Below are 25,985 nucleotides of genomic sequence, written 5' to 3'. Positions count from 1 at the left end.
TATAAAAAATAGTGAAAGGGAATAAAGGGGAAAGGAGAAAAAATAAGTGGGAAATATCAGAAAGGGAGATAGAACATGAAAGACTCCTAACTCTGGGAAGCGAACTAGGGGTGGTGGAAGGGGAGGTGGGCGGGGGATGAGGGTGACTGGGTGGTGGGCACTGAGGTGGGCACTTGACGGGATGAGCACTGGGTGTTATTCTGTATGTTGACAAATTGAACACCAATAAAAAATAAATTTATTTAAAAAAAAGCAAAAAAAAGATTTTCAAAAAAAAATATTATACATATGAAGGACATGTCTGTTATGATTTCAATGATTTAAAAAGTCTTTAAAACGTGGTCTACTTTTGAACACATTCCATGTGTACTTGGAAAGAATGTGCATTCTGCTATTGTTGAAGGACATACTCTATAAATGTCAATGAATGAAGTTGGTTCATAGTATTTTTCAGGTCTTCTGTATAGATTATATGTTTTCTTCCTATTCTATTAATTACTCAGAGAGAAGTGTTAAAATCTTTAATTACATGTGTGGGTTTATCTATTTATTCTTTCAGTTCTATCAGTTTTTGGTCCATGTCCTCTGAACCTTTTTTGTGAGGTAGAGATTTCGGCATTTTTAATGTCTTCTTGGTGAATTGATACCTTTACTATAATGCAATGGGACTCTTTATCCCTGGTAATATTCTAGTCCCTTTGCAACATATATTATTACCCCCCTAAAAAAAAGCCCCACCTCTTTATATACAAGATAGTTGGTCTATTTCTAAAACCAAATTTCTATCTCTTCCTATATTAAACATAATCTTTTGGGGTTTGACAAAATAGAAATTGCATATTGTTAATTTTATTTTATTTTATTTTATTTTATTTGAAATACAGAATTTTATTTAGAAACTGTTTAAAGTAGAAAAAAACCCTGTCAAGAAAGACCAGGTGGAAAATGGGTTCCCAATAAAATGGTATTTTAGGGCAACAAAAGTCTAAAAGGCCACAAAAGAGAAATAGCACCACTGTTATTTGAACAATGGCTAGTTACTTGCATTTTTTGGCATTGTTAATCACTGAATCTGGGTTTTCCTCTGAATTCCACACAGAGCATGCACTATACAACAATTTTATCATAAAATATCTGCTTTCTACACATATTTTAGGACAACCTACCACCAGGAACAAATCAATACAAATACATCAGGGGCTGAACAATCTCAGTAGTGGGTGACACACATTTTGCAGAATTCTGCCAAACAAAGGAACTGAATAGGCTAGGAGCAAAGCAATGAGGAAGAGTTAAGGAATGAAATATTTTAAATATTAATAATTAATTCAGATACGGTACTGTATCTTCTGCAAAAGAAAATTAACATTTAGTAACACGCTAACGAATTTTATCTCCAAAGAGATTAGTGCACTGGCAAAGTATTCCGATAACAGTGGAGGGTGGTGGACATCAGGTACCGAGAACACCCAGCCTTGCAGATCCTAAGGTAGCGATGGCCTTCACTGGTCACTCCCTTTGCCAGAGGTCCAGAAAGACTTGCAGCGTGACCACCTGCCTGCTGAACTTACACTCTAAGCAGCAAACTTTAAGGAGCCAAAGAGGAGTCCCCAGTGGGCACAGGGAGCAGAGAAGAGAAACATGTTCAATGTAAACTTAAAAGACAGTAAAATGGGACATGACCCCCATTCAAATCCCAGAGATGTGGGCAAGTCCCCAAAAGTAGTTGTTAGATTTAGAAACTTGACACACCTCATTTCCCAAAAACACAATACATAGAAATTTCAGGGATAACTGGAAAAATCGTCAGAGAAATGTTCAATGAAATTCAAGCTCTTCAACATCTCAGGGCTATTCATCCAGGCAACAATGCCTCTTGCTTCTTAGAGGAGGGATACGATTGATCAAGGACACCAAATGGCTTTACAGAGCAACTTTTTAAACTTCCCTTTTGAGCCAAGGTCTAGGTCTTTGAGGATTCAAGCAGCCCTGCAAGGCCTGTGAACAGCAGATTCCAAAGGTCCAGAGGTCTGGCCCTTCCTTCCCAGATACCATGTCAAACATGTAAAATCTCCTGTCATGGTACATTTTATATTTTGAAATATGGAAGCGTATTTTAAGTACTCTTAAGGCATTTATTTATTAAAACGTTCTCTGCCAAGATTTCACATTAGCTTAAAATTCAAATCAGTCTTTACATTTCTCTACTGAGGACTCCACTTCAGTGTATGACATAAAAGCACCTTCTCCAGCAGTGAGTGTTACCAGCATCCACACAGTGAGCCCCATGGTCAGCCTCTCTGTTCCCCAGGTGACCCAACTAGATGTTAATACTGCTCTGCTACAGGGTAAAAGCTCCTAACTCAAACTCATTGGAAAAGGGGTGAAACTTCTGCAAAGTGCACTTTAAGAAGAAGTACTGTTTGCTCATGAAAAGAAACCAGTGAGTCCTCTAAGAATAATAAAAGGGGATATTTTACAGTTAAGCACATGATTTGGAGTGAAGAATTCGGACGTTGCTTTGCTGGTCCAGGCTGTTAATACTCTTCTTGTTCCTCCTGTGGGCCTCCTTCATCTGTGGCATAGAGAATGTCCACGATCCTCTGCAATACAAGGTTGTTTTCCCTTTCGTTCTCCTGGCAAATCAATTCAATGTTTCTTAGCTTTCCAAAGTAGAAATCTCTCTCTTTCTCCAAGTCTTCGACGGTAAGTTTCAATACATTGACCTGCTGCATCAATTCAGCTGCTTCATCATCCCCGTTGCCCACATCAGGATTCTTTCGCACCTCACCTGGGCCAGCCTTAGGGGTTGCAGTAGTTCTGTGTGTTGCAATGGGCCTCTGTGGAGCTGCACTGCTAGAGCTGAGAGGTTTCTTTGGTTTGTTCAGAGCTGGAGCAACAAGGGAGGGAGCCACTGCAGTTTCTTGACCTTGTCTGGCAGCTACAGGGTCATAGTCTTTTCCATCATAGTTTGCATCAAAAAACTTCTTGAACCACTGAAAAAATTCAAAATGGTCCTGAAACTTTCCTTTTACTAATTTGTCCACAGGAATTATTTTGTCAACACTCATTCTCTTAAAACCTGCTTGTAGTATTTTGAAGTTCTGGATGTATTCATGCTCTAGTTTAGCCTGGAATTTCACTTTCTTCAAGGCAATGGAGCCAGGGAATAGCATGTCCATAAACTGACAATAGGCAGCCCCTGAGCACAACTGTTCAATCTTTGTCAGATTCAGCTGCAGAGACTCATTGATCCAGGCCAGCATATCATGTCGACTTAGGTTATCACTGGTGACGGACGTTGAGTACACGTTCACTGCCATCTCGGCTCTCGGCGGGACCGCGTCCACTGCCTGTGCCGGGCTTCGATTCCGTCTTCGTCTTGTTCAAACCGCCCGACCGCATATTGTTAATTTTAAAGAAGAATCATAATGGTTAACTTTTGTCAGGCACTTGATTGTTTAGAAAGAATAAGCTAAACATTAGTGTGTTCATTCAGTCACCTGTGCAATTCTGGGAAATCTTCCAGTGTCAGATAATATAACACTTAGAATGGCACAAAGAAATATTTTTTGGTCATCACACAGCAAAGATCATAGTGGATTTAAATTATATGATTCCTACTCAATAGTGGTATGGTCTTGGTCATGTTCTAAAACTGAGCTTGCATTTCCTCTTTGGTTACATGGATATAGCAGACTTGCCTTGCAGTGAGGTGATGTAAGCTAAATGAAATGCAAGAGGAGTGAGTGCCTGGCAGAGTAGGTGCCTGGAGAATGTTTATTCTCATTCTTACTTCTTTCATAAGCAATTGCTATTCCTCCCAACCCCCCTGCCCTCCGCCCAAGAATGTCACCTTTAAGGACTCTGGCAGGCTCTTCCTTAAGGATTTCTCTAGCATCTGCAGCACTTGTGAGCCTTGTAAGTGGAACATCTTGGCCTCAACCTAAAGACAGGATCAAGAAATATCAAGGAATGAGAAGCAATGGAAAACACACAAAGACACAAAACAGACACAACAGGCAGTTTAGTTCAGGTCTTCATTCCTGTGATTTTATTGTTGCCCCATTCACTGAACTCCTTACTAACTCCTAAGAAGAATAAGACTGGCAGAAAGCACAGGTGCCTGTTTCCAAAATTATTTTTTAAATATTTTCTAGACTTTAAACAATCTTTATGAAATTTTAATTTTGCTTTCACCCAGCATACCAGTAATTAAGGATGCACTAAAATTACCACATATATTATCTAAACTGCATGAACATCTTTGAGGTTAAGTTCTATCCACAACAAGCCTGAGGCTGCCACCTTAGAAACTACATGATGTTGGGCAAGTTACTTCACTCCTCTGTGCCTTGCTTTCCTCACATATAAAATTGCCATAGTTTCCTCATATATAGTACCTGTCCCCTAGAGTGGTTGTGACAGCTGAATAAATCAATACATGTGAGGTGCTTTGACGATTGCCTTTGAGCAAACACTTTTATGCTTCTTGACTAAACATGTAGAAGTGCATTTGCATGGTCATGTAGTAAGCATATGTCTAACTTTATTAAAAAAAACCTGCCAAAGTGGCTGAACTGTTTTACATTCCCTTAGCAGTGTTTGGAGTTTCATTTGTTTGTCGTTCTCTCAAGCACTTCTCCAGATGATTTTCTTATGCAGCCATATTCGGGAACCATAGATACAACAGGTAACAGATAAGTCCTCGACAACATCCTTCAGGGATCAGAGGGAGGAAAATAGCTAGGCTCATCTCATCCCACAAACACAACCAGGTAACTGTCAAATCATCCTAAATAGCCCAGAAATTGACCTGAAAACTGGCAGAACAAACTCCACAACTAAAGAAAGAGAAGAGGCCATGCCAAGGAAGATAGAAGGGTGGAGATGTGGTTTGTGGGAGAAATGGATCAAAGATGCTGTGGGAGGGAGGGAGCCATGGTCACAGAGAAAGGTGAGAAAGAGAAGAACACATGGAAACATGGGAATGTTACAAGGAGAATGTTTTTCCAAAGCCATTGGCTTGGAAAATGAGAGGGGCTGATTTTTATGAGCTCTTTCAACCAGCAGGACTTAAAGCCTGGAGTTTTAAAGATTATAGGCTTATCTGGCACTTTCTTCTCCCACGCCTCAGCCTAAACACAGAGCCACCTGCAGGAAGCCACTCAGCACAGACACTGGTTGACTAATCTGCCTACACCAAGGCCCACCACCTTGCACTCCAGCAGGACTGTCCTGAGTCAAGCTTGCCTTGGTCCCAGAGTGACAGTCCCTTCCTCTAGAAGACCAGCAAGAATCCCTGCCCATACCACATATCCTGACCAGAGAATTCTGCAGGGCCTCAGTTCTGCTAGAGTTGGTATCAGGTCTCATTTCACAAGCAGACCAGAGCACGCCTAGTTAAAACTCACCACATTCAGGCTGGGGACCAAACACTGCCCACTGAAGGCAAGGAGCCCCTGTAAATGACTGACCTGAAGGATAAAGCAGCCACCACCACAACAACAGAACACATGCAGCACAACAGAGACACCCTCTGAAGTGCTAGGGCCTGGGCACTACATGACCTCTTCTTTATAACACCATTACTTTCAGGAACAGGAGACATAACTGTCTTTTCTAAAACAGAGAGAAAGGCAAAGACTTAGGCAAAATGCTGAGATGGAGGAATGTATCCCAAGTGAAAAGGCAAGATAAGGCCACAGCCAGAGATCTAAGCAAAGCAGATATAAGTAACATGCCTGATGGAGAATTTATGGCAATAATCATAAGGATACTCACTGGGCTTGAGAAAAGACTAAAGGACATCCTGATGGGAGACCCTTACCAAAGAGATAAAAGAGTTAAAAAAAAATAATCAGAGATGAAGAATACACTAAACAAGATTGGAAACAGACTTGATACAGTGACCAGCAGGCTGGAAAAAGTAGAGGAATGACTTAGTGACCTAGAAGACAAAATAATGGAAAATAACGAAGCTGGACAACAGAGAGAAAGAAGAATTATGGAACATAACAGTAGACTTAGGGAAATCAATGACTCCATCAAATATAATAACATTTGTATTATAGGAGTCCCAGAAGAAGAAGAGAGAGAAAAAAGGGGGCAGAAAATTTATTTCAAGAAGTAATAGCAGCAAACTTCCTAATAAGGGGAAGGAAACAGGTATCCAGGTCCAGGAGGCACTGAGTACTCCCATCAAAATCAACAAAAGTAGGCCAGCACCAAGACATTGTAATTACAGTTGCCAAATATAGTGATAAAGAAAAAAAATCTTAAAAGCAGCAAGACAAAAAGTGCTTAACTTACAAGATAAAACTCATAAGACTAGTTGGAGATTTCTCAACAGAAACTTAGCAAGCCAGAAAATAGTGGCTGATAAATTCAATGTGCTGAATGGGGAAGATCTGCAGCCAGGAATATTCCAATAAGGCCCATCTTTCAGAATGGAAAGATAGATAAAAATTACCCCAGACAAACGAAAAATGAGTTTGTGTCCAGTAAACCAGGCCTGCAAGAAATATTAAAAGGGACTCTTTAAGTGCAAAAGAGAGACCAAAAGTAACAAAGACAAGAAAGGATCAGAGAAAATCTCCAGAAACAACCACAAAAGAAGTATTAAAGGGGAAATAAATATCTATCTATCAATAATTACTTTGAATATAAATGGATTAAATGCTCTAATATAAAGACATAGAGTGTCAGAATGGATAAAAAAACCAAGACCCATCTATATGCTGTCTACAAGAGACTCATTTTAGACGTAAAGTCACCAGCAGATTGAAAGTGAGAGGATGGAGAAACATCATTCATGCAAATGGATGTCAAAGGAAAGCTAGAGTAGCAATACTTATATCAGACAAACTAGACTTTATTTTTTTTTCAAACTAGACTTTAAGACAAACATTGTTAAAAGAGACGAAGGAGGGCATTATATAATCATAAAGAGGACAGTCCAACAAGAATATACAACAATTATAAATATTTATGCACTCAATATGTAATCACCCAAATACATAAAACAATCAATAACAGACAAAAAAGAACAATTGATAATAGCACAATAAAGGTAGGGGACCTTAACACCCCATTTACATCAATGGACAGATAATCTAAAGAGAAAATAAACAAGGAAACAATGGCTTTGAATGGACATGGCTTAGAAGAAAAATATTGTTAAAATGTTTATGACACCCAAAGCAATCTATACATTTAATGCAATCACTATAAAAATACCAACATTTTTCACAGAGCTAGAATAAACAATTCTAAAATTTGTATGGAACCACAAAAGACCATGACTAGCCAAAGAAACCTTGAAAAAGAAAAAGCAAAACTGGATATATCACAATTACCAACTTCAAGTTATATTACAAAGCTGTAGTAATTAAGACAGTGTGGTACTGGCAAAAAATAGGTACATAGATCAATAGAAGAGAATAGAAAACCCAGAAATGAACCCATAATGATATGGTCAATTAATCTTTATCAAAGCAGGAAAGAATATTCAGTGGGAAAAAGAGTCTCTTCAACTAATGGTGTTGGGAAACCTGGATAGCAACATGCAAAAGAATGAGACTGAGCCACTTTCTTACAACACATACAAAAATAAATTCAAAATGGATTAAAGACCTAAATGTGAGACTTCAAACCAGAAAAATCCAAGAGACAATAGCTTGACATCAGCCATACCAACTTCTTTCTAGATACATCTCTGGAGGCAGGGGGAAACAAAAGCAAAAATGAACTATTGGGACTTCATCAAGATAAAAATCTTCTGCACTGCAAAGGAAACAGTCAACAAAACTAAGAAACAACCTATGGAATGGGAAAAGATATTTGCAAATGTCATGCCTGATAAAGGGTTAGTATTCAAAATATATAAAGAATTTATAAAACTCAACATCCAAAAAAATGAATGATTCTATTAAAAATGGCAAAAGACTTGAATAGACATTTTTCTATAGAAGACAAATTGATGGCCAATAGATATGGAAAGATGCTCAACATTATTGATTATCAGGGAAATGCAAATCAAAATTACTATGAGATATCACCTCACACCTGTCAGAATGGCTAAACTCAACAATACAAGAAACAACTGGTGCTGGTGACGTTGTGAAGAAATGGAACTTTTGCACTGATGGGAATGCAAACTGGTGCAGCCACTCTGGAAAACATTATGGAGGTTCCTCAAAAAGTTAAAAATAGAACTATCCTATGATTCAGCAATTGCACCACTAGGTATTTACCCAAAGAATACCAAAATACTAATTCAAAGGAATACATGTAGCCTGATGTTTATAGCAGCATTATCTACAATAGCCAAATTTTGGAAAGAGCCCAAATGTCCACCAATTGATGAATGGATAAGGAAGATATAGTATATATATACAATAGAATATTACTAAGCCATCAAAAAGAATGAATTATTGACATTTGCAATGACATGGATGAAGCTAGAGCGTATTATACTAAGAGAAATAAGCCAATCAGAGAAAGGCAAATACCATATGATTTCACTCGCATATGGAATTTAAGAAACAAAACAAATGAGCCGAGAGAGAGAGAGACAGAGTAACCAAGAAACAGACTCTTAACTATAGATAATACACTGATGGTTACCAGAGTGGAGGTGGGGGGGTGGGTGAAATAGGTGATAGGGATTAAGGGGTGCACTTATTGCAATTAACACTGGGTGTTGTATGGAAGTGTTAATCACTACATTGTACACCTGAAACTAATATTACACTGTATCTTAACTAACTGGAATTTAAACAAAAACATTTTTAAAAAACACAATACTTTAAAATCAGTGAAGCAAGATTTGTAGAGCTAATTCCCAAGGCAGGCCAAAAGACTGAGGTCAAAATGTATTTCAATAAATACAATTCTCTGAGGGACTCACAATGTGGAGTTTTACCCAAGCTCCTGTTATCCTGGAAAACAATGGTTAAAGAAATCCCTCCATCTTTGTGTTCCTATAAGGGCTTACTGCAAGGAATCTTCCTCCCTCTGTGTTAGTAAGACTCACCGATGCTCCACTTGTTTACCTATGAGAAGGCAGGACACCGACCCTCCAAATTCTCAGTCTCTGCCTTATAATTAGTTAGCTGAACTGTGAATCATCCACTGATACAGCAAAACAAACTACTTGTTAACCAAATCTTGGTTAAATTTCCCTTCTTCACCTAGACTGAATCAACATATAACTCCTTCTTAACAGCCCCTACCAAGAGTAGGTTCACTCTTCATAAATGGTTAGCTTGACCGTTTACCCTCAGTGATCCATTAGATCAGTTGTCTAAACTTTTTTTTAAGATTTTATTTATTTTTTCATGAGATACAGATTGAGAGAGAGAGAGAGAGTAAGTGAGTGAGAGAGAGAGAGAGGCAGTGACACTGGTAGAGGGAAGCAGGCTCCATGCAGGGAGCCCGACATGGGACTTGATCCCTGGTCTCCAGGATCACGCCCTGGGCTGAAGGCGGCGCTAAACCACTGAGCCACCAGGGCTGCCCTTGTCTAAACTTTAAAAGTTTTTCCCTTCTACACAGGATTCTGGACTTTGACCCACTCTCAGCCAGAGCCATCATTGGCATGCAGAAAAACACTCCATGAACTTGTTTACTCCTCTCGAGAGTTACTGAGCTATAACTGAAACTAACATTGTGTAAGTTTAAAGTGTACAATGGGATTATTCGATACACAGATATGTTATGAAATGTTTACCACAATAATGTTAGCTAATGCCTCCAACACATCACATACCACCTCTTTTTTTGTTGTGAGAACATTTAAGATCTACTCTCTTATCAACTTGCAACTATATAATACAATATTATTAATTATCATCACCATGCTGTACATTAGATCTCCAGGATTTATTTACCTTATAACTGGAAGTTTTGTACCATTTGACCAACATTTCCCCATTACCTCCAATTCCCAGTGCCTAGCAACCACCATTCTGTTTACTCTGTCAATTTCAGTTTGGCTTTTTTAGATCTGCACATAAATGAGATCATAGAGTATTTGTGTTTTCTTGTCTGACCTATTTCACTGTCTGGCCCTCAAGATCCACCCATGTTGTCACAAATGGTGAGATTTCTTTCTTATTATTGGATAATATTCCATTGTGTATTTACACCACAACTTCTGTATCCATTCAGCCATTTGTGGACACTTCAGCTGTCTCCATGTCTTAGTTATTGTCTATACTGCTGCAGTAAATATGTAGGTACAGATATCTCTTAGAAATTGCAATTTCATCATATATATATATATATATATATATATATATATATATATATCCAGAAGTAAGTTTTCTGGGTCATATGGTAATTCTATTTTTATTTTTTTTGAGGAACCCGCATCCTGTTTTCCATAGTGTTTTTATACTGTCTGACGCACAGTAAGGACTCAATAAATGTCTGTGAATAAATGAATGTATGAAGTATTTATATTAACATAACCATCTATTTAGTCACTCCACTTACCGAGAGCAAAGACTCATTCGTTCATTCAACAGGTATCTCTAGAAGGCCTACTATGTTCTGGGCATGGGAACTTGAGAAAAGCCTCAAAGCAGAATAGATGCAGCCATGCCACATCTTGGATAGTATCAAGAGAGTAAAATCATAACATTTCTGAAGATTAATCTGACATTAGCTAGGAGCATCTCACATAAAGGCCGCATGACAGTAAGAAGCCAGGTTGAATTTGATGCCAGATTACTGGGTATGTAATATTAATGTACTTCCCAGTACATTTGGAACAACCTTCAGCACATGCATACACACATACACATATACTAAAAACACAAATATGATGTTCAATAAATGCATTTGACTGAAATAGAAGATTCAAGGGAGCTGACACCTTTTGGTGGTTGCCTGCACTGATAATGGATGAAGGCCTACAAAGGACATTTTGAAACCTTTGATGAAACCAATCCACTATTTGGAATTTACCCAAAGAAAAAATTCAAATGAAAAATGCTCTATGAAAAATTTTAAAAGCAATACTAACTTATGGAGAAATACTAGACACAATCTCAGACAATTTATATAAATAATTATCTATTATTTTATGACTCTAAGGCCCATTAACATGAAAGCTATGGTGTACATGCTGCCATATAGAGAGTCTTAGGATGAACACAAAAAGGGGGAGAAAAATGACAATACATAAATTCTAATCAGATATGTAAAGTCTTTTTGTGTGCATATTTATATTTATATAAATTATATATGTGTGTACATATATAATTATGATAGCAGCAATGTCCACAAAGCCAAACTATGGAAACTATGTTCCAAACTATGGAAAGAGACAGATGTTCATCAACAGATTAATGGATAAAGAAGATATGTATATATATATATATATATATATATATATATATATATATATATATTACTCAGCCAGCAAAAAATGAAATCTTACCATTTCCAATAACATGAACGGAACTAGATGGTATTATGTTAAGTGAACTAAGTCAACGAGAGAAAGAAAACTATATGATTTCACCCATATGTACAATTTAAGAAACAAAACAGAGGATCAGAGGGGAAGGGAGGGAAAAATAAAATAAGAAAATCAGAGAGGGAGACAAACCATGAGAGACTCTTAACTATGGGAAACAGACTGAGGGTTGCCGGAGGAGAGATGGTTGGGGGGATGGGTAACTGGGTGATGGGCATGAAGGAGGGCATGTGATGTAATGAATACTGAGTGCTATATACAACTGATGAATCACTAAACTCTAACTCTGACACTAATAATACACTATATGTTAATTAATTGAATTTAAATAAATTTTTAAAAATATGAAAATATAGAAGGAGACACCAAATAATATCATAGGAGTGTTAAAACTAAGACATTTTTAAGTTCATTTTTATGGTTTTAAATTTATAATTAATCTCGTCTGTATTATAGTCCTCTTACTAGATCTGCCTCGTCCCTTTGCAACTTTAAGCAGGGCACTTAATTCCCCTGATCATCATTTATTCAAGGGAAAAAATCTGACTATCTTAGAATGTTACTACAGGATGAAATAAGATAGTTTCTACATAGTATGTCTGTAAGTTATGTTTTATGTCACCCAAACCAGCATATTTCTTCGAGACGGTGTTAGACTGTCATCCCTCCACCAACAGCTAGCTCCCAAATCTCCTCACATTTCTTTATCAATTCAGAACAAGAGCCTGACTTTATCCTCTCAAGAATTTCTTGCAGAACTAGGGTATTGCCCTATACACAGTAGTGCAATGATACCTCTGAAATGGAAGAGCTTCCTTTTTGCCAGGCCTAATTCTCAACCCAAATGAGTTCAGAAATTCATATCCACATCCAACAGTAACATTTTGATTCATTCTGCTTCAGTGGGGGAAGCAAAAGGAGATGGGGGGGGGTCCCATAACAATGATTCTCCTTTGTTCTCACCTGCAAAGCTGTCAGTCTTAGTCTCTGCAGAGATTCCCCAAGTTAAGACAGGAGGCTGCAAGCTGTTCTAGAAGATGAAATGCACCATTTGCACAACCTTCTGGCAGCAGAGTATGAAATTCAGTCCCTCCCCCAAGATCCCATGTTCAGAGAGGCGGTTTCAAAATGTTGATAGGTTGGCAGCACGCCCTCTGAGGCTCTTTTCCCAGAAATTTCAACTGTGTTCTCGTCTTAAAGGTCCTGTGATTATTCAACACCTCTGTCTGAGCTGTGAAACCAGCTAGCTAAGCACATGGAGGTAGGTAGACCGCTGTAAAAAATCCCTCTTTTTCTTCCTTCCTCTGTCACAGCACCAACAAGAAGAGACAGCTATTGTTCAGATTTGACTTGGAGAATCAGGGTTCTTAACTGTAAGTAAAGAAAATTGCTTATTTGGGGGTGCCTGGGTGGCGCAGTATATTAAGCATCCAAATCTTGGCTTTAGCTGAGGTCATGATCTCAGGGTCCTGAGATTAATCCTCCCATTGGGCTCCATGCTCAGTGCAGAGTCACTTGGGTTTCTCTCTCCCTCTCTGTCTCCCTCTACCCTTGCCCCTCCCCTCCAGCACACTCTCTCTAATAAATAAATAAATCTTTTTTAAAAAGTTAATCAGAAAATCAAACATTCACTAATGGCCAGGTACTTTTTTTTTTTCAATATCTCAAATCTCTTGAGAGTCAACGTCTCAAAACTGTTGGGGGCTTTTGAAAGGTCCTTTGGAAAATTTTGTCAGAGTAAGAGGAAGTTACCAGAGGAGACACTTTTCAAATCAGTCTTTTTATTTTCAAGCATAGAAGCATGAAAAAGCAGGATTCTTTCATGAAAGAAGACTTCAAAGAGGAAAATGTTACTTTGAAAGAGTTATCCCGGCATGAATGATTGACATTGGATGATTTTAATTCTGAGAGGTCTGTCACCATAAAAGGAAAACATAATACCAAAAGTTCAAGCTTCCATTTTTCTGTAATATGAAGGAGGACAGAAATATTTTACAAGGGTGGGTTAAGTATTACATGGACCCCGAATAATTGGATGTTTCTGTGCTAATATAAATAATCACATTTGTGTTTGAACTGGTATTTTTTTCACTAATAAGAAAGACTTGAGGTGTCACTAATTAACAATATTTCCTAGGAGTGCATTTCTACTGATGCCAGCCACAAGAAGCAGCCTTAAACCCCATACTTCTCAGTGCCTGAAGGCTTTCTTCTTTATCTTTTGACACATGCAAATAAAATGGCATTTTTTTCTAAATAAAATACTTTATCAAATGAAAACCAATTTTCTTCATGCAGCCTTGGTCTTAGTATTTGGAGACAGTGTAACCCATTCTCAGCTCACAGGACTGTTCCATCACAGTAAAGAGATAGGGTGCCCCTCTAGACCCACCACACCAAATACTGGAAAATTCTGGAGGCAACACATCTGGTGAAATGGATCTTCCCATGCCCATTTGATTCACGTCAGGCCAAGACACTGAGAAACAAATGTCTTCAGTTATCCAGATGCAAATGAAGAACAATGAGTCTTTTCAGAGAAACTGTCCCACAGGAGACTGAGGCATTGAAACACTTGCTCTAATCTTGCCAAAGATTAGTATTTTCAGGCATTGTGAAAGAAACCAATCTTTTGGAAAAGATTCTAAAGACCATGTTATATGTAGTTGCTTTTTCCTAAGGAACAAAATCATAGGAAAGAGAAAATGTTGATCAAGGATGAAATTATCCAAGCAAACTGGAATTATATCCTAGCAGCCTTAAAAATAGAGCAAATCCTTTCATTCAATAATTCCACTTTTAGAAACTCACCCCAAAGACGCAATAATAGATATCTAGAGAGATGTAAATACAAGGAAATTCATTATAGTATTATGATAGCATAAATTTAGAAATGATCCAAAACTGCGACACCTAGCTGGCTCAGTCAGAAAAGCGCATGACCCTTGATCTCAAGGTCCAGGGTTCGAGCTCCACACCAAGTGTAGAGATCACTTAAATAATAAAACTTAAAAAAATAGAAATGATCTAAAACCTATTATAGAGGAATGCTTAAGGTAATGGTGGCATATTCAAATTATGGATTCCTGGGCATGAAAATGATGTCTTCAAAGTGTATTTAATGACAGAGGAAAATGTCTGTGTTATATACGCAGGAAAATATCTAACATAATCCCAAATGAATAATATAAAAACAGACAAGTAAGGAGTTATCCATGTATATGTATGTGTGTGTATATCCATCTAATAGTCTCTCTGAAACAAAGTAGTACATAAAAAAGACACACATATGAATTTTGCCCAGTCTTACACACAAGAATATCTGAATATATATATAAAATATATATTTATATTTCATATACCTGATCAAGGTATATATATGTTAGTTAAAGACATTGATAAGACTAGTCATATTTTCTAAAAACCAACAAATACAAGAAATTCAAAACAATTTTGAAGGCTTAGAATGGAGCCATCAATTTATTTATTTATTTTTAGGATTTAATTTATTTATTTGAAAGAGAGAGAGCGCTTGCAGACAGGGTAGAAAGAGGAGCAAGCCGACTCAGTGCTGAGCACAAAGAACGTGTGGGGCTGGATCTCACAGCCCTAAGATCATGACCTGAACTAAAATCAAGATTCAGACACTTCACTGACTGAGACACCCAGATGCCCCACCATCAATTTATTTTTAATCATAGCAATCCTGGAAAATCTAGCATCTATTGTTTGTGTGTGGTATATGTAGCCAGAATCAAGCCAAAAGGAGGTACAATGATTAAGAACATGGTCTCTGGAGTAAAACAAATCAGGAATCAAACCTTGGCTCCTCTACTTGCTAGCTGGGTCACTTTAAGTACATTGCTTTATTTGAACGCTCTCAGATTTATTTTCTTCATCCATAAAATGGGTATAATAATACTTTCTTCGCTGTCCTCAGGGTGACATCATGAACTATATATGTATACGTAGTATTTATGTTCTGTTAGATGCTGTACACATGTGATTCCGAGGGAAATTGTGAAGACCTGGAAGTCCAATCAAGAGGACCTTACTAGAGGACAGGAACATAACCAAAGAAAACTATGGCTTCAAACATGGCAGTATATATAACTTGCCCAATAAATCTGTTAACATAATATAGTCATCTTGAGGCAAACCACAGCTGTAGAACAAGCCAGTATGTTTCTGGCACTGTCTAGAAAGATGGATATACTAACCAAATGGCAGATTGTTCCGTTCATTCTTCAGGCCTTTTGCAGCATATTTCCCCAAAAGAGTGTAATCTCCTTAGAAAGTAGGACCACTTCTTATTCTTCCTTAAGTTCAAGCATCAACCACAGCACTTAGCAGAGTGTAGCCAACAATGAACTTTTTGTTCAAGGAATGAATGGAATCAGTGAGGCCTAGAGATGGGGCCCTTGGGATACTTTCAAGACTAAGCAACAATTTTCTTCACTCTGATTCTAAGTTTAGTAAATACTCTAAGAAAATGTGGCTGCTAATGAAAGCTTTCAAATAAAGAAGATGTTTAATGATGACTTACTCTTAGCACCCCACGTCAGATATATAAGATATAGGGGGATGCATTAAAAGAGAGGAAGAAAGGTCGTGCATAACTTTTGTTCCCTGCTACCACCTGCCATCATCCACAGCACATGCTCTCCCATTTCTGTGCCATGTTACAGCTCACTGCCCTCTGGAGCAGAACCCTTGCTCACCTCCCACCAGTTAGATACATCTACCTCCAATGCACTCTGAGGCCTCCATGTGATAGATCCTTCTGACTTAAACTAATCCAATAGACACTCTGTTATGATCATCCATAAAAATATGTAACCTTTAACAAGTTTAGAGAAGAAGACAGGCCAACAGAGGAGACTAGGGAGTAGCTGCCCAAGAACAGTGTGAAAAATAAGAAGAGATGTGTCTCTGAAGTCAAAGGAGAAATTTATTTAAAGGAAAGAGTGATGACCAAAGAATCAAATGATGCTGAGATGCTAAGGGAGAGGAGTTCTAAAAATGCCAGTACAATTTGGGGTGGGGATTAGATTACTGATATGGTGAGACATGCCAGGGATTGATGGAGAAGAAACTAGGTAAAGGGAATTAGAGACTAAATGGATGGTGAGGAAATGAAGTCTGTATACACCTTGGCCAGGAAAGAAAGGAGAAAAATTCAAGAGTAGGGAGGGAGGAAGGAAGAGTGTAGGAGCTCAAACAAAGGCATTTCTTATCAGATGAGAGAAGTAGGATATTGATGCTAACTACAGAAACCCAGCTAGGATGGAGAGTAATCAACAAGTCCACGGATATAACAGGAAGTGGAAAGGGGAAAGATAAATTGCTAATACACTATTCCAAATCCTTTATGTTTATTAATTCATCTAATCTTTAACCTCATCTCTAATTTAGGTGTTGGGATAGTTTTGGATGGGAAGAAGACCTCTTCTACTAAGGTGCGAGAGAAGGATTTTAGTTCAGGTGTATGCATGTGGCTATATGTGTGAGTACCTGTGGTTAGATAAAAGAACAGAAAGTTAACAAGTTATCTTTGAATGTCTATTTTCTGGAAGAAATAGAAGGACAAGTCTTCCTTTGGAAATAAGTAAGGTGAGAGAGTAAGCCAGGAGGGTGTAGAGAAAAAAGAATACATTCTCATGGGAAATGGTAAGGTTTTGAATGGCATCTCATGTTAGTGGGAGAAAGCACAGACCAGGTATACATATAGGGATCTCCAGGCATTTTTTAGGACCAGGTGCAGAAAGCACAGACCAGGTATACATATAGGGATCTCCAGGCATTTCTTAGGACCAGGTGCAACATTTAGGAGTGATATTCACCCGCATATATGAACTCAGCACCCAGAGATTGGAAGCAGAGAAAACAAATTGAAATGAACTAGGCTAATCCAGCAAAAAAACATAAGGGCCAAGCTAATTGAGAACAAGAAAGTGAGAGACTTTAAACTGAATTAAACTTGTGGAATCTAGAAGAGAAAAGGAAGGAGATAAAAGAGGCTAAAGACCAGAGACCAGTCAAGTGGCACAAGATGGAGAGAGCAAGGGATGAAAGCACTTGATAAGATCAAAGAATAGCAATGATGATAGGGAAAATGCATTCAAACCATAGGAAAATGAGGTCACTAATTGGGCTATTAGAGATTAGGATTTCAGAGGTAGGTCAGTTCTGGACATAGGGCTGTTGGCTTCAACTTCAAATCAATAGAGTAGAAGCCAGTAAAAGACTGGGAGTTTTGGGTGTGATAAACACCACAGTTTGGCAGAGGTTTGACAGAAAGAGAAGCCTGTGAGTCAGGTGCCCATGCATCTGTGAACGCAGAGAAATTTAGCAACAAGATTTCATCTTAGCCATCAAGCACAGCACTCAAAGGAAGGTTTTCTGTGCAAATGGACAAGTAACACTTTAGAAGATGTGTGAGAGGCCAAGAGAATGCTGATTCTTATCTTTGTCAGAGTGTTTCCAGGGGTGTCCAGAGGGTGCAGGGACAGACAGCTGCATGTGTATCTGTTATTTACAGTTCAAGGAAAGGATTTGGACTTCTTCCCAGTTCAAAATGACACACACTCGCACGGTAGATTCTTACGGTTATTTTCTGGCTCTTTTCAGGATTTGGTTCTCAAGATTGGAATTTGTGAGTGCTTCTCCCAAGGATTGCAGGGGTGGGAAAGTGGATTAACAAATACAAATTATTTAGAACCAGGATTCAGATTCACTGAGAAGCTGAGAAAACAGACTTTGGCTGTCCAAAACAATTCTGCTTACCTGAAATTCCTTTGCAGACCTGGATAAACACTACCTTCTGTCATTGCTCAGTGTGGCAGTGGAGAGGCTTCTGGAGCTGGCACCTACAGTCCCATCCACACCAAACTTGAACTGACTCAGGTCGTCACTGTTTAGCATAAAGCTTCAAGAAGTTGTGGTTTCCTATAGAACAAACTGGAAGTTCAGTCCTTTGACATAGAGTCAGAGGTGCTGTGGACCAGAGGAAGACCAGGAATGGGTTCTGTAGGGGGAACTTCTGTGATTCTGAGTTTCCCACTGAAGTTTTTGGTTTATATGCAGTCACTTATAGCTGATTGGCTATTTCAAAGCTATAATAATAGGACAACTATAGAGTTAGCAAAAATGGCTCAGCAGCATTATTTAAATGGTATCATTAGGGCAAACAAAATATTTAGAAAATGTGGCTTCACTGCAGAATGCCTGATTTAATGCCTTCCACCATTTATGAAAAGCTGTAATATCCCTGGGTGGTTGCTGTTAGTATAAGAACTGAGTTCATATACTTTTTCCTTTGTATTGTTTACAGAGAAGAGGACAAATGAGGGAGGGAACATAGTAAACACAAGAAGAGTAAACACCTATTGGACAAAAGCATGAGAGGAGCTGAATTCATTTTGGAGAGGAAGGGAGGTAAAATGTCTCTCCAAGTCTTCTCACACGTCCACATCAAGATCATCTGGGTTTGCCTGTTCAAATCACAGGAACTTCTCCAAGTTAATGGAATCAAGGATACCAGAATGCTTGAGCATCTGTATTTCATGCAAAGCTACCTAAAAGAGTGTGATTTACACTAACATTTGGAGACATCAAAAGAAAGGAGAGGGTAAATAAGATTTCAACATTTTTCCATTTTCTGAAATGATGTGGAACAAGTTCAAAAATTTAATCATTCATGAAGTGAGAAAGCCAAGAGTTATTTTCACACAAATCAGGAAGATGATGTTGAGGGCTTGAATGTCTTCTTCCACAAAGTCACACAACTAGCCCACAGCAATACCTCAACTGAAGCCAAAGATCAGGTTCTTTTAATGACACCATGATTCTTCAGGGAGTCATTCCCTACCCCTGGCCAGTTTATATCTTCTTACAAACCTACTTCTATCATTTAGATACCATTGTAAACACCATAGATGAGGATTTAGCACTATGTATGTGCTTGTTATGTAAGGCCTTACAGTTTCATTAACTCCTTTGTGAACCAAAGATGGTTCACACAACCTATTAAAGAATTTTGACACACTTGTAGTTTTCTATGATTAATATTTTTTACAAATTTACATTAGTTACAATATGTTAATTCATCCTTCTTTTTACATATGTTGGTCTATTTTCTGCCAGTGACAGCATATTTTATTTCAGAGTTGAAATCATACTGTGGATAGTTAAGATCACACAATTTTGTGTCCTACAATGAGTATCACATAAGTAATTTCTCAAACCACTGAAATTTTTTCTAAAGATAGTCAATAATGGTTGCACAACTGAATTGCCCACTTAAGAGAGATTTTTATTTCATGATATTTGGACTCTCCTAGAAAGTTCTCTATATAGGAGATATACTTACTAGCATAAAGTTCCTGGATGCCTTCTCCTTACATTGACAGATATGTATGGACATTCACTCTTTATTTCCAATGACTTATTCTACCAAATATCCCTACCCCAAATAGAATCACTCATTACTCACACCTTTATGCAACTTGGACACTTTGGGATCTTTTACATGCAAATTGTCAGTCATTTGTAAATGCGTAGAAAAGAGAAAAGAGGGAAAACCAGATGGTAGAGTAATATACGGAGAGATCTTCTCTTGGAGACATCGCAAAGACAAGTGTATTAGTCAGGGCAGGCCACATGAAAATCTTAGTGACTCTACATACAAGTAAAGTAAAACTTATACTTCTTGCTCACATCACATTGCCATGTAAGGTAGCAGAGAAACTCTGTTCCACACAGCCTTAGCAGGATGCAGGCTGTTTCCTTCAGGTTTTTGTTTATTAAATTCCAGTTAGTTAACATACAGTGTAATATTAGTTTTAGGTGTGCAACGTAGTGCTTCAACACTTCCATATATCACATTTGCTCATCCCATTGAGTGCACTCCTTCATCTCCCTCACCTATGTAACCCATCCCCCCTTCCACCTCCCCTCTGATAACCATCACTTTGTTCTCTATAGTGAAGAGTCTATCTCTTGGTTTGCCTCTCTCTCCTTGGGATGCAGGCTTTTTCCATATTGTTATTCTCTCTTCCTGTAAGACATCAGAGTTTTCTCCAATCAGCTCATAAATATTGGAGGAAGGGCCAGCTCTGGAAATGGTGCCATAAGTTCAATAAAATTCCACTATCCATAATTCAATCCCAGAGGTATATTTAACTGTAACTAAGACTGGGTAATAGTATCTAGCTGTGGATTCAAAGGAAAAGAAAAAGAGAGAGAGAGAATACGATATTGATGAGCACATGCAGAACTTGCCACAATGAGGGAAAATAACCTATTGTCAAAAGAGAGGAAGCCAGAAAATGAATAAAGAAGCCCAATGGAGGAGGCAATCAAAAACTTCCAAATCCTAAAATCAGAAAGGTGTTGGTACATGGATAGAGAACCAAACACAAAGAAATTGGAATTCCCTGCAACAGACTTCAATTAACTTATCTTAGGGAAATTTAAAGGAGAGAAGTACTGATTTTGTTCAGAAAAAGGCAAATAGAAATAACTGATGCAATCCTTTATTGATCATGGATAGTTACAACAGCACATTCACTCGCCATTCCTTTATTTATATCAAATACTAGTTGACTACCTACTCTGTTGGGCACTGTGCTAGACTGTGAGGTTCAAGAGAACCAGCCAAGCAAAGGAGAACAGAGATGTTGGAGTTGGTGAGAACCATGCTCCAGGCAGAGAGACAACTTCTGTGACTTCTCAGAGCAAGAGATAGTAGAATACTTTTGGAAGACCTACCTGAGCAACTCAGGTATGACTAGAGCATTGATGGGAGGGTGAAAGAGGGCTCCAGGTGGGAAGGCACTTATCAGCCATGTTAAGAACAGTCCCAAGATGATGCATGGCTATTGGAAAGTCAAGACTGGAGAAGCATAGAGGGGAGGTGAGTGTCTATTGGAGGGACATGGACAGAGGTAATGGCCACCTAAGCTGGTACCATAGTTGTGATGGAAAGATGTGGGTTGATTTGAGATAGTTCAACTGTAGGTTTGACAGAATTTGGTGATTGATTGAGAAGGAGAGGAAAATAAAGGATGACATCTAGGTCTACGAACTGATTTAATCGGAACATCAATAACCTTAATTATTTTAAAGAAAAAATATGAGTAGGTAACAGTGTTACCTCATCTGAGGTCTCTATTGTGGTTTTAGAGCAACTGTAAAACCAAATCTCTATATATTTACAAATTTCTTTTCTTTTGATAAGGCTTTCATGGTCTCAAACCTTCTGAAGTCAGTTCCCTCAATCCAATTCTTTCCACGAGACCATATGTTTCTCCATAACAAATTCTGCTGTAGGAGTTCCTCATGCTGCATGAGGAAAGATGTGCTAATTACCAGGGAAGCCTTTTAAATCTGCTTATGAACATTCAATAGGAAACAGTGAGAATGTAGACAACACAAATTCAAAGGTGGTCTGGAGCTGCTAGGACTGTAAGTCTTGAATAATAATGGCTAACATTAAAAAAAATAATGACTAACATTGATTAATTAACAATATACTAAGCACGTTATTTTTTTGTTTAAAGATTTTATTTATTTATTTATTATTTATTTATTTATTTATTTATTATTTATTTAGTGTGCAAGGGTAGGGAGGGGCTGAGAGAGAATCTCAAGTACACTCCATGCTCAGTGTGGAGCCCACCTCGGGGCTTGATCCCACAACCCTGAGATATGACCTGAACCAAAATCAAGAGTCAGACACTTAACTGAGCCACCCAGGTGCCCCTACTAAGCACATTCTAACTAATGAACATACTGTTTTATTGATCCTCTTTTATGAAGTAAAGCATTACTATTCTCTATATTTTACAGAGGAGTACATGAAGATATAGAGATATTAAGAAGCTTACTCAAGATTACACATGATGGAAATAGCTGAGCCAGAACTCAGATCTAGATAGTCTGGCTCCAGACGAAGGCCCCAAAATCTGCCAAAAGCCTCCAATAAAATGGAGGTAAACATTATTTTTGTGCTCCTGATTGCCACCAGCTATTTGAGACCACATTGTCCACCAGTTTCCTCATTGATGTGGAAGCTGGAATTCCCAGAAAGATCACAAAAGGTAAAAATAGGTAAATAACTATTCGTATATATTGTTTATTCAACTATTGAAAGCGAATTGCCAAAAGTGAACGACAGCACATGTGATTCAAGAATATTTTCAGGGGCGCCTGGATGACTCAATCGATTAATTGTTCAACTCATGATTTCAGCTCAGGTCACAATCCCAGAGTTGGCTGCGAGTTTGAGTCCAGGTTTGCGCTCTGAGCTCAGTCCACTTGAGATTCTGCTTAAGATTCCTCTGCCCCTCCCATGGCTTGTGGGTGCTCTGTCTCTGATCTCTCTCTCTCTCTGTTTCTCTCTCTCAAATAAATAAATAAAATCTTTTTTTAAAAAAAATATTTTCAGATCAAACTAGTTTAGAATAAATGCATTGAGGTCCCCAATGTTCAGGGTTCAGTATTTCTGGGAGAATAACAAGTAAGCCAAAAGGAACTTGGGCCAGAACCTGCTTCATTCACCTTTTCCGGTGTGTCTCCCTGACCCAGCATTTGTAGAGTCTCAGTACAAAATAAACCAAATGAATTTTTTGGTAATTGTGCCTGGGTTCTAGACCAGATCTTGCAACTTAGTATCTATGAGACATTGAGCAAGCTATTTACACATCCACAGGCTCAATTTACAGAGCTGTGACATAGAAACAGTAATACTGTCTGCCTCACAGAGCTGTTGAGGATGATAAAATAATGCATGGGGTGCACAAACCACATTTTCTGGAACCCAAAGCATTGTTATCTCCTCCCCCTTTTCCTAATCATGTCAGATTCTTTTTTTTTAAGATTTATTTATTTATGATAGACAGAGAGAGAGAGAGAGGCAGAGACACAGGCAGAGGGAGAAGCAGGCTCCATGCTGGGAGCCTGATGCGGGACTCAATCCTGGGACCCCAGGATCTCGCCCTGGGCCAAAGGCAGGCACCAAACCACTGAGCCACCCAGGGATCCCCTCATGTCACATTCTTATTCAAGAAAACAGATTGTTTCTCTGAGCCCTAGGATGGATGCAAGAGCAACCAACCAGGTACTTTCACTGGACATGTTGAATCCTGAGTGGTTTGATGCAAGGCAGAAGCATGCTAACCAAAGGGTTGCTTGTGAGAGAATGCTGCTGCACTTCTTACTTCCTGGATCTCCAGAACCTTCCTGAGATACTGTCCGTCCCCAAGACTGGTTCTAAGGTCTCTTCCACCACATTGAACTTGTTACTTAAAACACCCAGAGAGTTGCTAACAACCAATAAGCTTCACTGATGAAGTCCCTTTACATGAAAGCAGTACATTTGATATTCATCCATATGACATTTACTTGATTTGTGCACATGTTCAAGAATTCCACTCATGTAGTCATTTATTCGAACCTTGTTTTAGCTCTGCCATTTACTGAGCTATGCCATTTGCCTGACTCAGGCATAGGAACCTAAATCTCAGCCTCTTTCTCTGTAAAAAGTTGTTTGTAGGATTTCTGGCTATATGAATATATTTAATTTTTAACTACCATGGCAAATAATATTAACTTGAGCTTCCATATTTGGGAGAGATATGGCTTTTGTTTGAAAAATAATGCAAAGGAGAATAATTAATGTTTAGTTTTGGTTTCTCAAAAATAGAACTATGAAACAAAGTTTTTTTTCTTTTCCCTTCTTTATCTCATTAGAAACCAAACCTGGGGTGCAGGTGTTCTGGCTTTCCACTGCATATGTATTTTTGGGGTAAATACCCAGTAGTGCAATTGCTGAGTCATAGGGTAGCTCTATTTTTACCTGCACCCCAATGGTTATAGCAGCAATGTCCACAATAGCCAAACTGTGGAAGGAGCCTTGATGTCCATCGACAGATGCATGGATAAAGAAGATATGGCCTATATACACAATGGAATGGAATGGAATGAAATGTGATTCAGCCATTAGAAACAATGAATACCCACCATTTGCTTCAACATGGATGGAACTGGAGGGTGTTATGCTGAGTGAAGTAAGTCAATTAGAGAAGGACAATCATATGGTTTCACTCATACGGGGAATATAAGAAATAGTGAAGGGATTAAAGGGGAAGGGAGGGAAAATGAGTGGGAAAAATTAGAGAGGGTGACAAAAAATGAGAGACTCCTAACTCTGGGAAATGAACAAGGGGTAGTAGAAGAGGAGGCAGGCGGGAGGATGGGGTAACTAAGTGATGGGCACTGAGCAGGCCACTTGACGGAATAAACCCTGGGTGTTATATGTTGGCAAATCAAACTTCAATAAATAAATAAATAAATAAATAAATAAACAAATAAATATGGGGAAAAAAAGAAACCAAACCAAGCCTCTTCTCATAGATATCTTCCCCTTCCGTTTATGGCATCAAGGCCTGATTTGCTGCTCTGGAGAAGAAAAAAGGATATGACAATGAAGATACCTTTGGGTGCTATAGGCGTGAGAGAGAAAAAGAATGAGGTGGTAGGGGAGACTAGCTATCAGACCTGTGATTTTTCACTTCAGGGGTTTTGCTTTGAAGAAGGCATAGGGGATGAGGAATTCTTGACTCAACTTCCCCACTTGATACTTGGGAAGGGTCATGTTATGGGATTCCCTGTACAACCCTGTGAGCAGAGGATCCCTGGTGACTCAGCAGTTTAGTGCCTGCCTTCAGCCCAGGGCATGATCCTGGAGTCCTGGGATCGAGTCCCACATCAGGCTCCCTGCATGGAACCTGCTTCTCCTTCAGCCTGTGTCTCTTCCTCTCTCTCTCTCTCTCATGAATAAATAAATAAAATCTCAAAAACAACAACAACAACAACAACAACCCTGTGAGCAGACCAGGAGAGGGCAATTGATGATGCATCATAATCCCAAGGAGTCCTTGAAGCTAATTGTGTCTGGGCAAAAGTGCCCCCTGCCCTAAGCACTATACTTTAGAGGGATCAGCATATCACAGCCATTCACAAACATTAATTTACTCAAGACTACATGGGCTCCTTTACCATTTGGGCTCCCTCTCAGTGCTGACATAGTACAACCTATAAACTTAACATTTGTTCTATTGACTATCACTATTCAGGCCCCAGGAAAATGCTTTCACATTTTCACATTTTTAGAACAAAAGTCTACAAATCCAATGCCATGAAGGTTAGTAGGTTATGCCATTACCAAAACATTGTAAGAAAAAAAAACTTAACTCGGATTGCTTATTATTGAACTTGCCAAATCCTCTTCTCAGACAGCCCAAATATACATAATGACAAAAGGTCCCATAAAGTCCCCTGCTGCCCATTTTCTCACAACCCTGAGATCATGATCTGAGCCAAAACCGAAAGTCAGATGCTTAACCGACTACAGGTGCTTCATGGTCAAATGATTTTCAACAACAGTGCCAAGACCACTCATACAAAAAATTTAACTAAAAAAAAAAAAAAAGGA

The 25,985-nt window shown here is 38.5% G+C and overlaps 2 protein-coding genes and 1 long non-coding RNA gene across 8 annotated transcripts in view; 1 reads left to right on the top strand and 2 right to left on the bottom strand.

Moving 5' to 3' along the window:
- LOC112663399 (uncharacterized) overlaps nt 1–25,939 on the top strand; it is a 51,511-nt gene extending 25,572 nt beyond the window's left edge. For both annotated transcript variants that reach the window (XR_003139203.3, XR_003139198.3), the window contains exons 3-4: nt 12,802–12,861; nt 22,340–25,939. This is a non-coding gene — a long non-coding RNA (uncharacterized LOC112663399). The remainder of the gene's footprint in view (nt 1–12,801; nt 12,862–22,339) is intronic.
- LOC112663395 (glycine N-phenylacetyltransferase-like) overlaps nt 1–25,985 on the bottom strand; it is a 73,734-nt gene that overhangs the window by 6,934 nt on the left and 40,815 nt on the right. For 2 of the 5 annotated variants that reach the window (XM_049096761.1, XM_025452297.3), the window contains one exon: nt 3,857–3,946. In XM_049096761.1, the coding sequence (XP_048952718.1) occupies nt 3,857–3,934 (78 nt within the window). In that variant the 5' untranslated portion in view covers nt 3,935–3,946. Of the gene's footprint in view, nt 1–3,856; nt 3,947–9,037; nt 9,062–12,451; nt 12,604–18,274; nt 18,437–25,985 lie in introns of those variants that run through there. The other 3 variants (XM_049096762.1, XM_025452296.3, XM_025452298.3) reach the window with 3 other exon arrangements.
- LOC112663398 (microtubule-associated protein RP/EB family member 1-like) lies at nt 839–3,849 on the bottom strand. The gene has a single exon (XM_035701972.2). It carries the CDS (start codon nt 3,321–3,323, stop codon nt 2,538–2,540), a length of 786 nt encoding a protein of 261 aa, XP_035557865.1. The 5' UTR covers nt 3,324–3,849; the 3' UTR covers nt 839–2,537.

This window comes from Canis lupus, chromosome 18, assembly GCF_003254725.2.
Source record: "Canis lupus dingo isolate Sandy chromosome 18, ASM325472v2, whole genome shotgun sequence".
NCBI classification, from domain to species: domain Eukaryota; kingdom Metazoa; phylum Chordata; class Mammalia; order Carnivora; family Canidae; genus Canis; species Canis lupus.
This window is presented reverse-complemented; position numbering and strand designations above follow the sequence as displayed.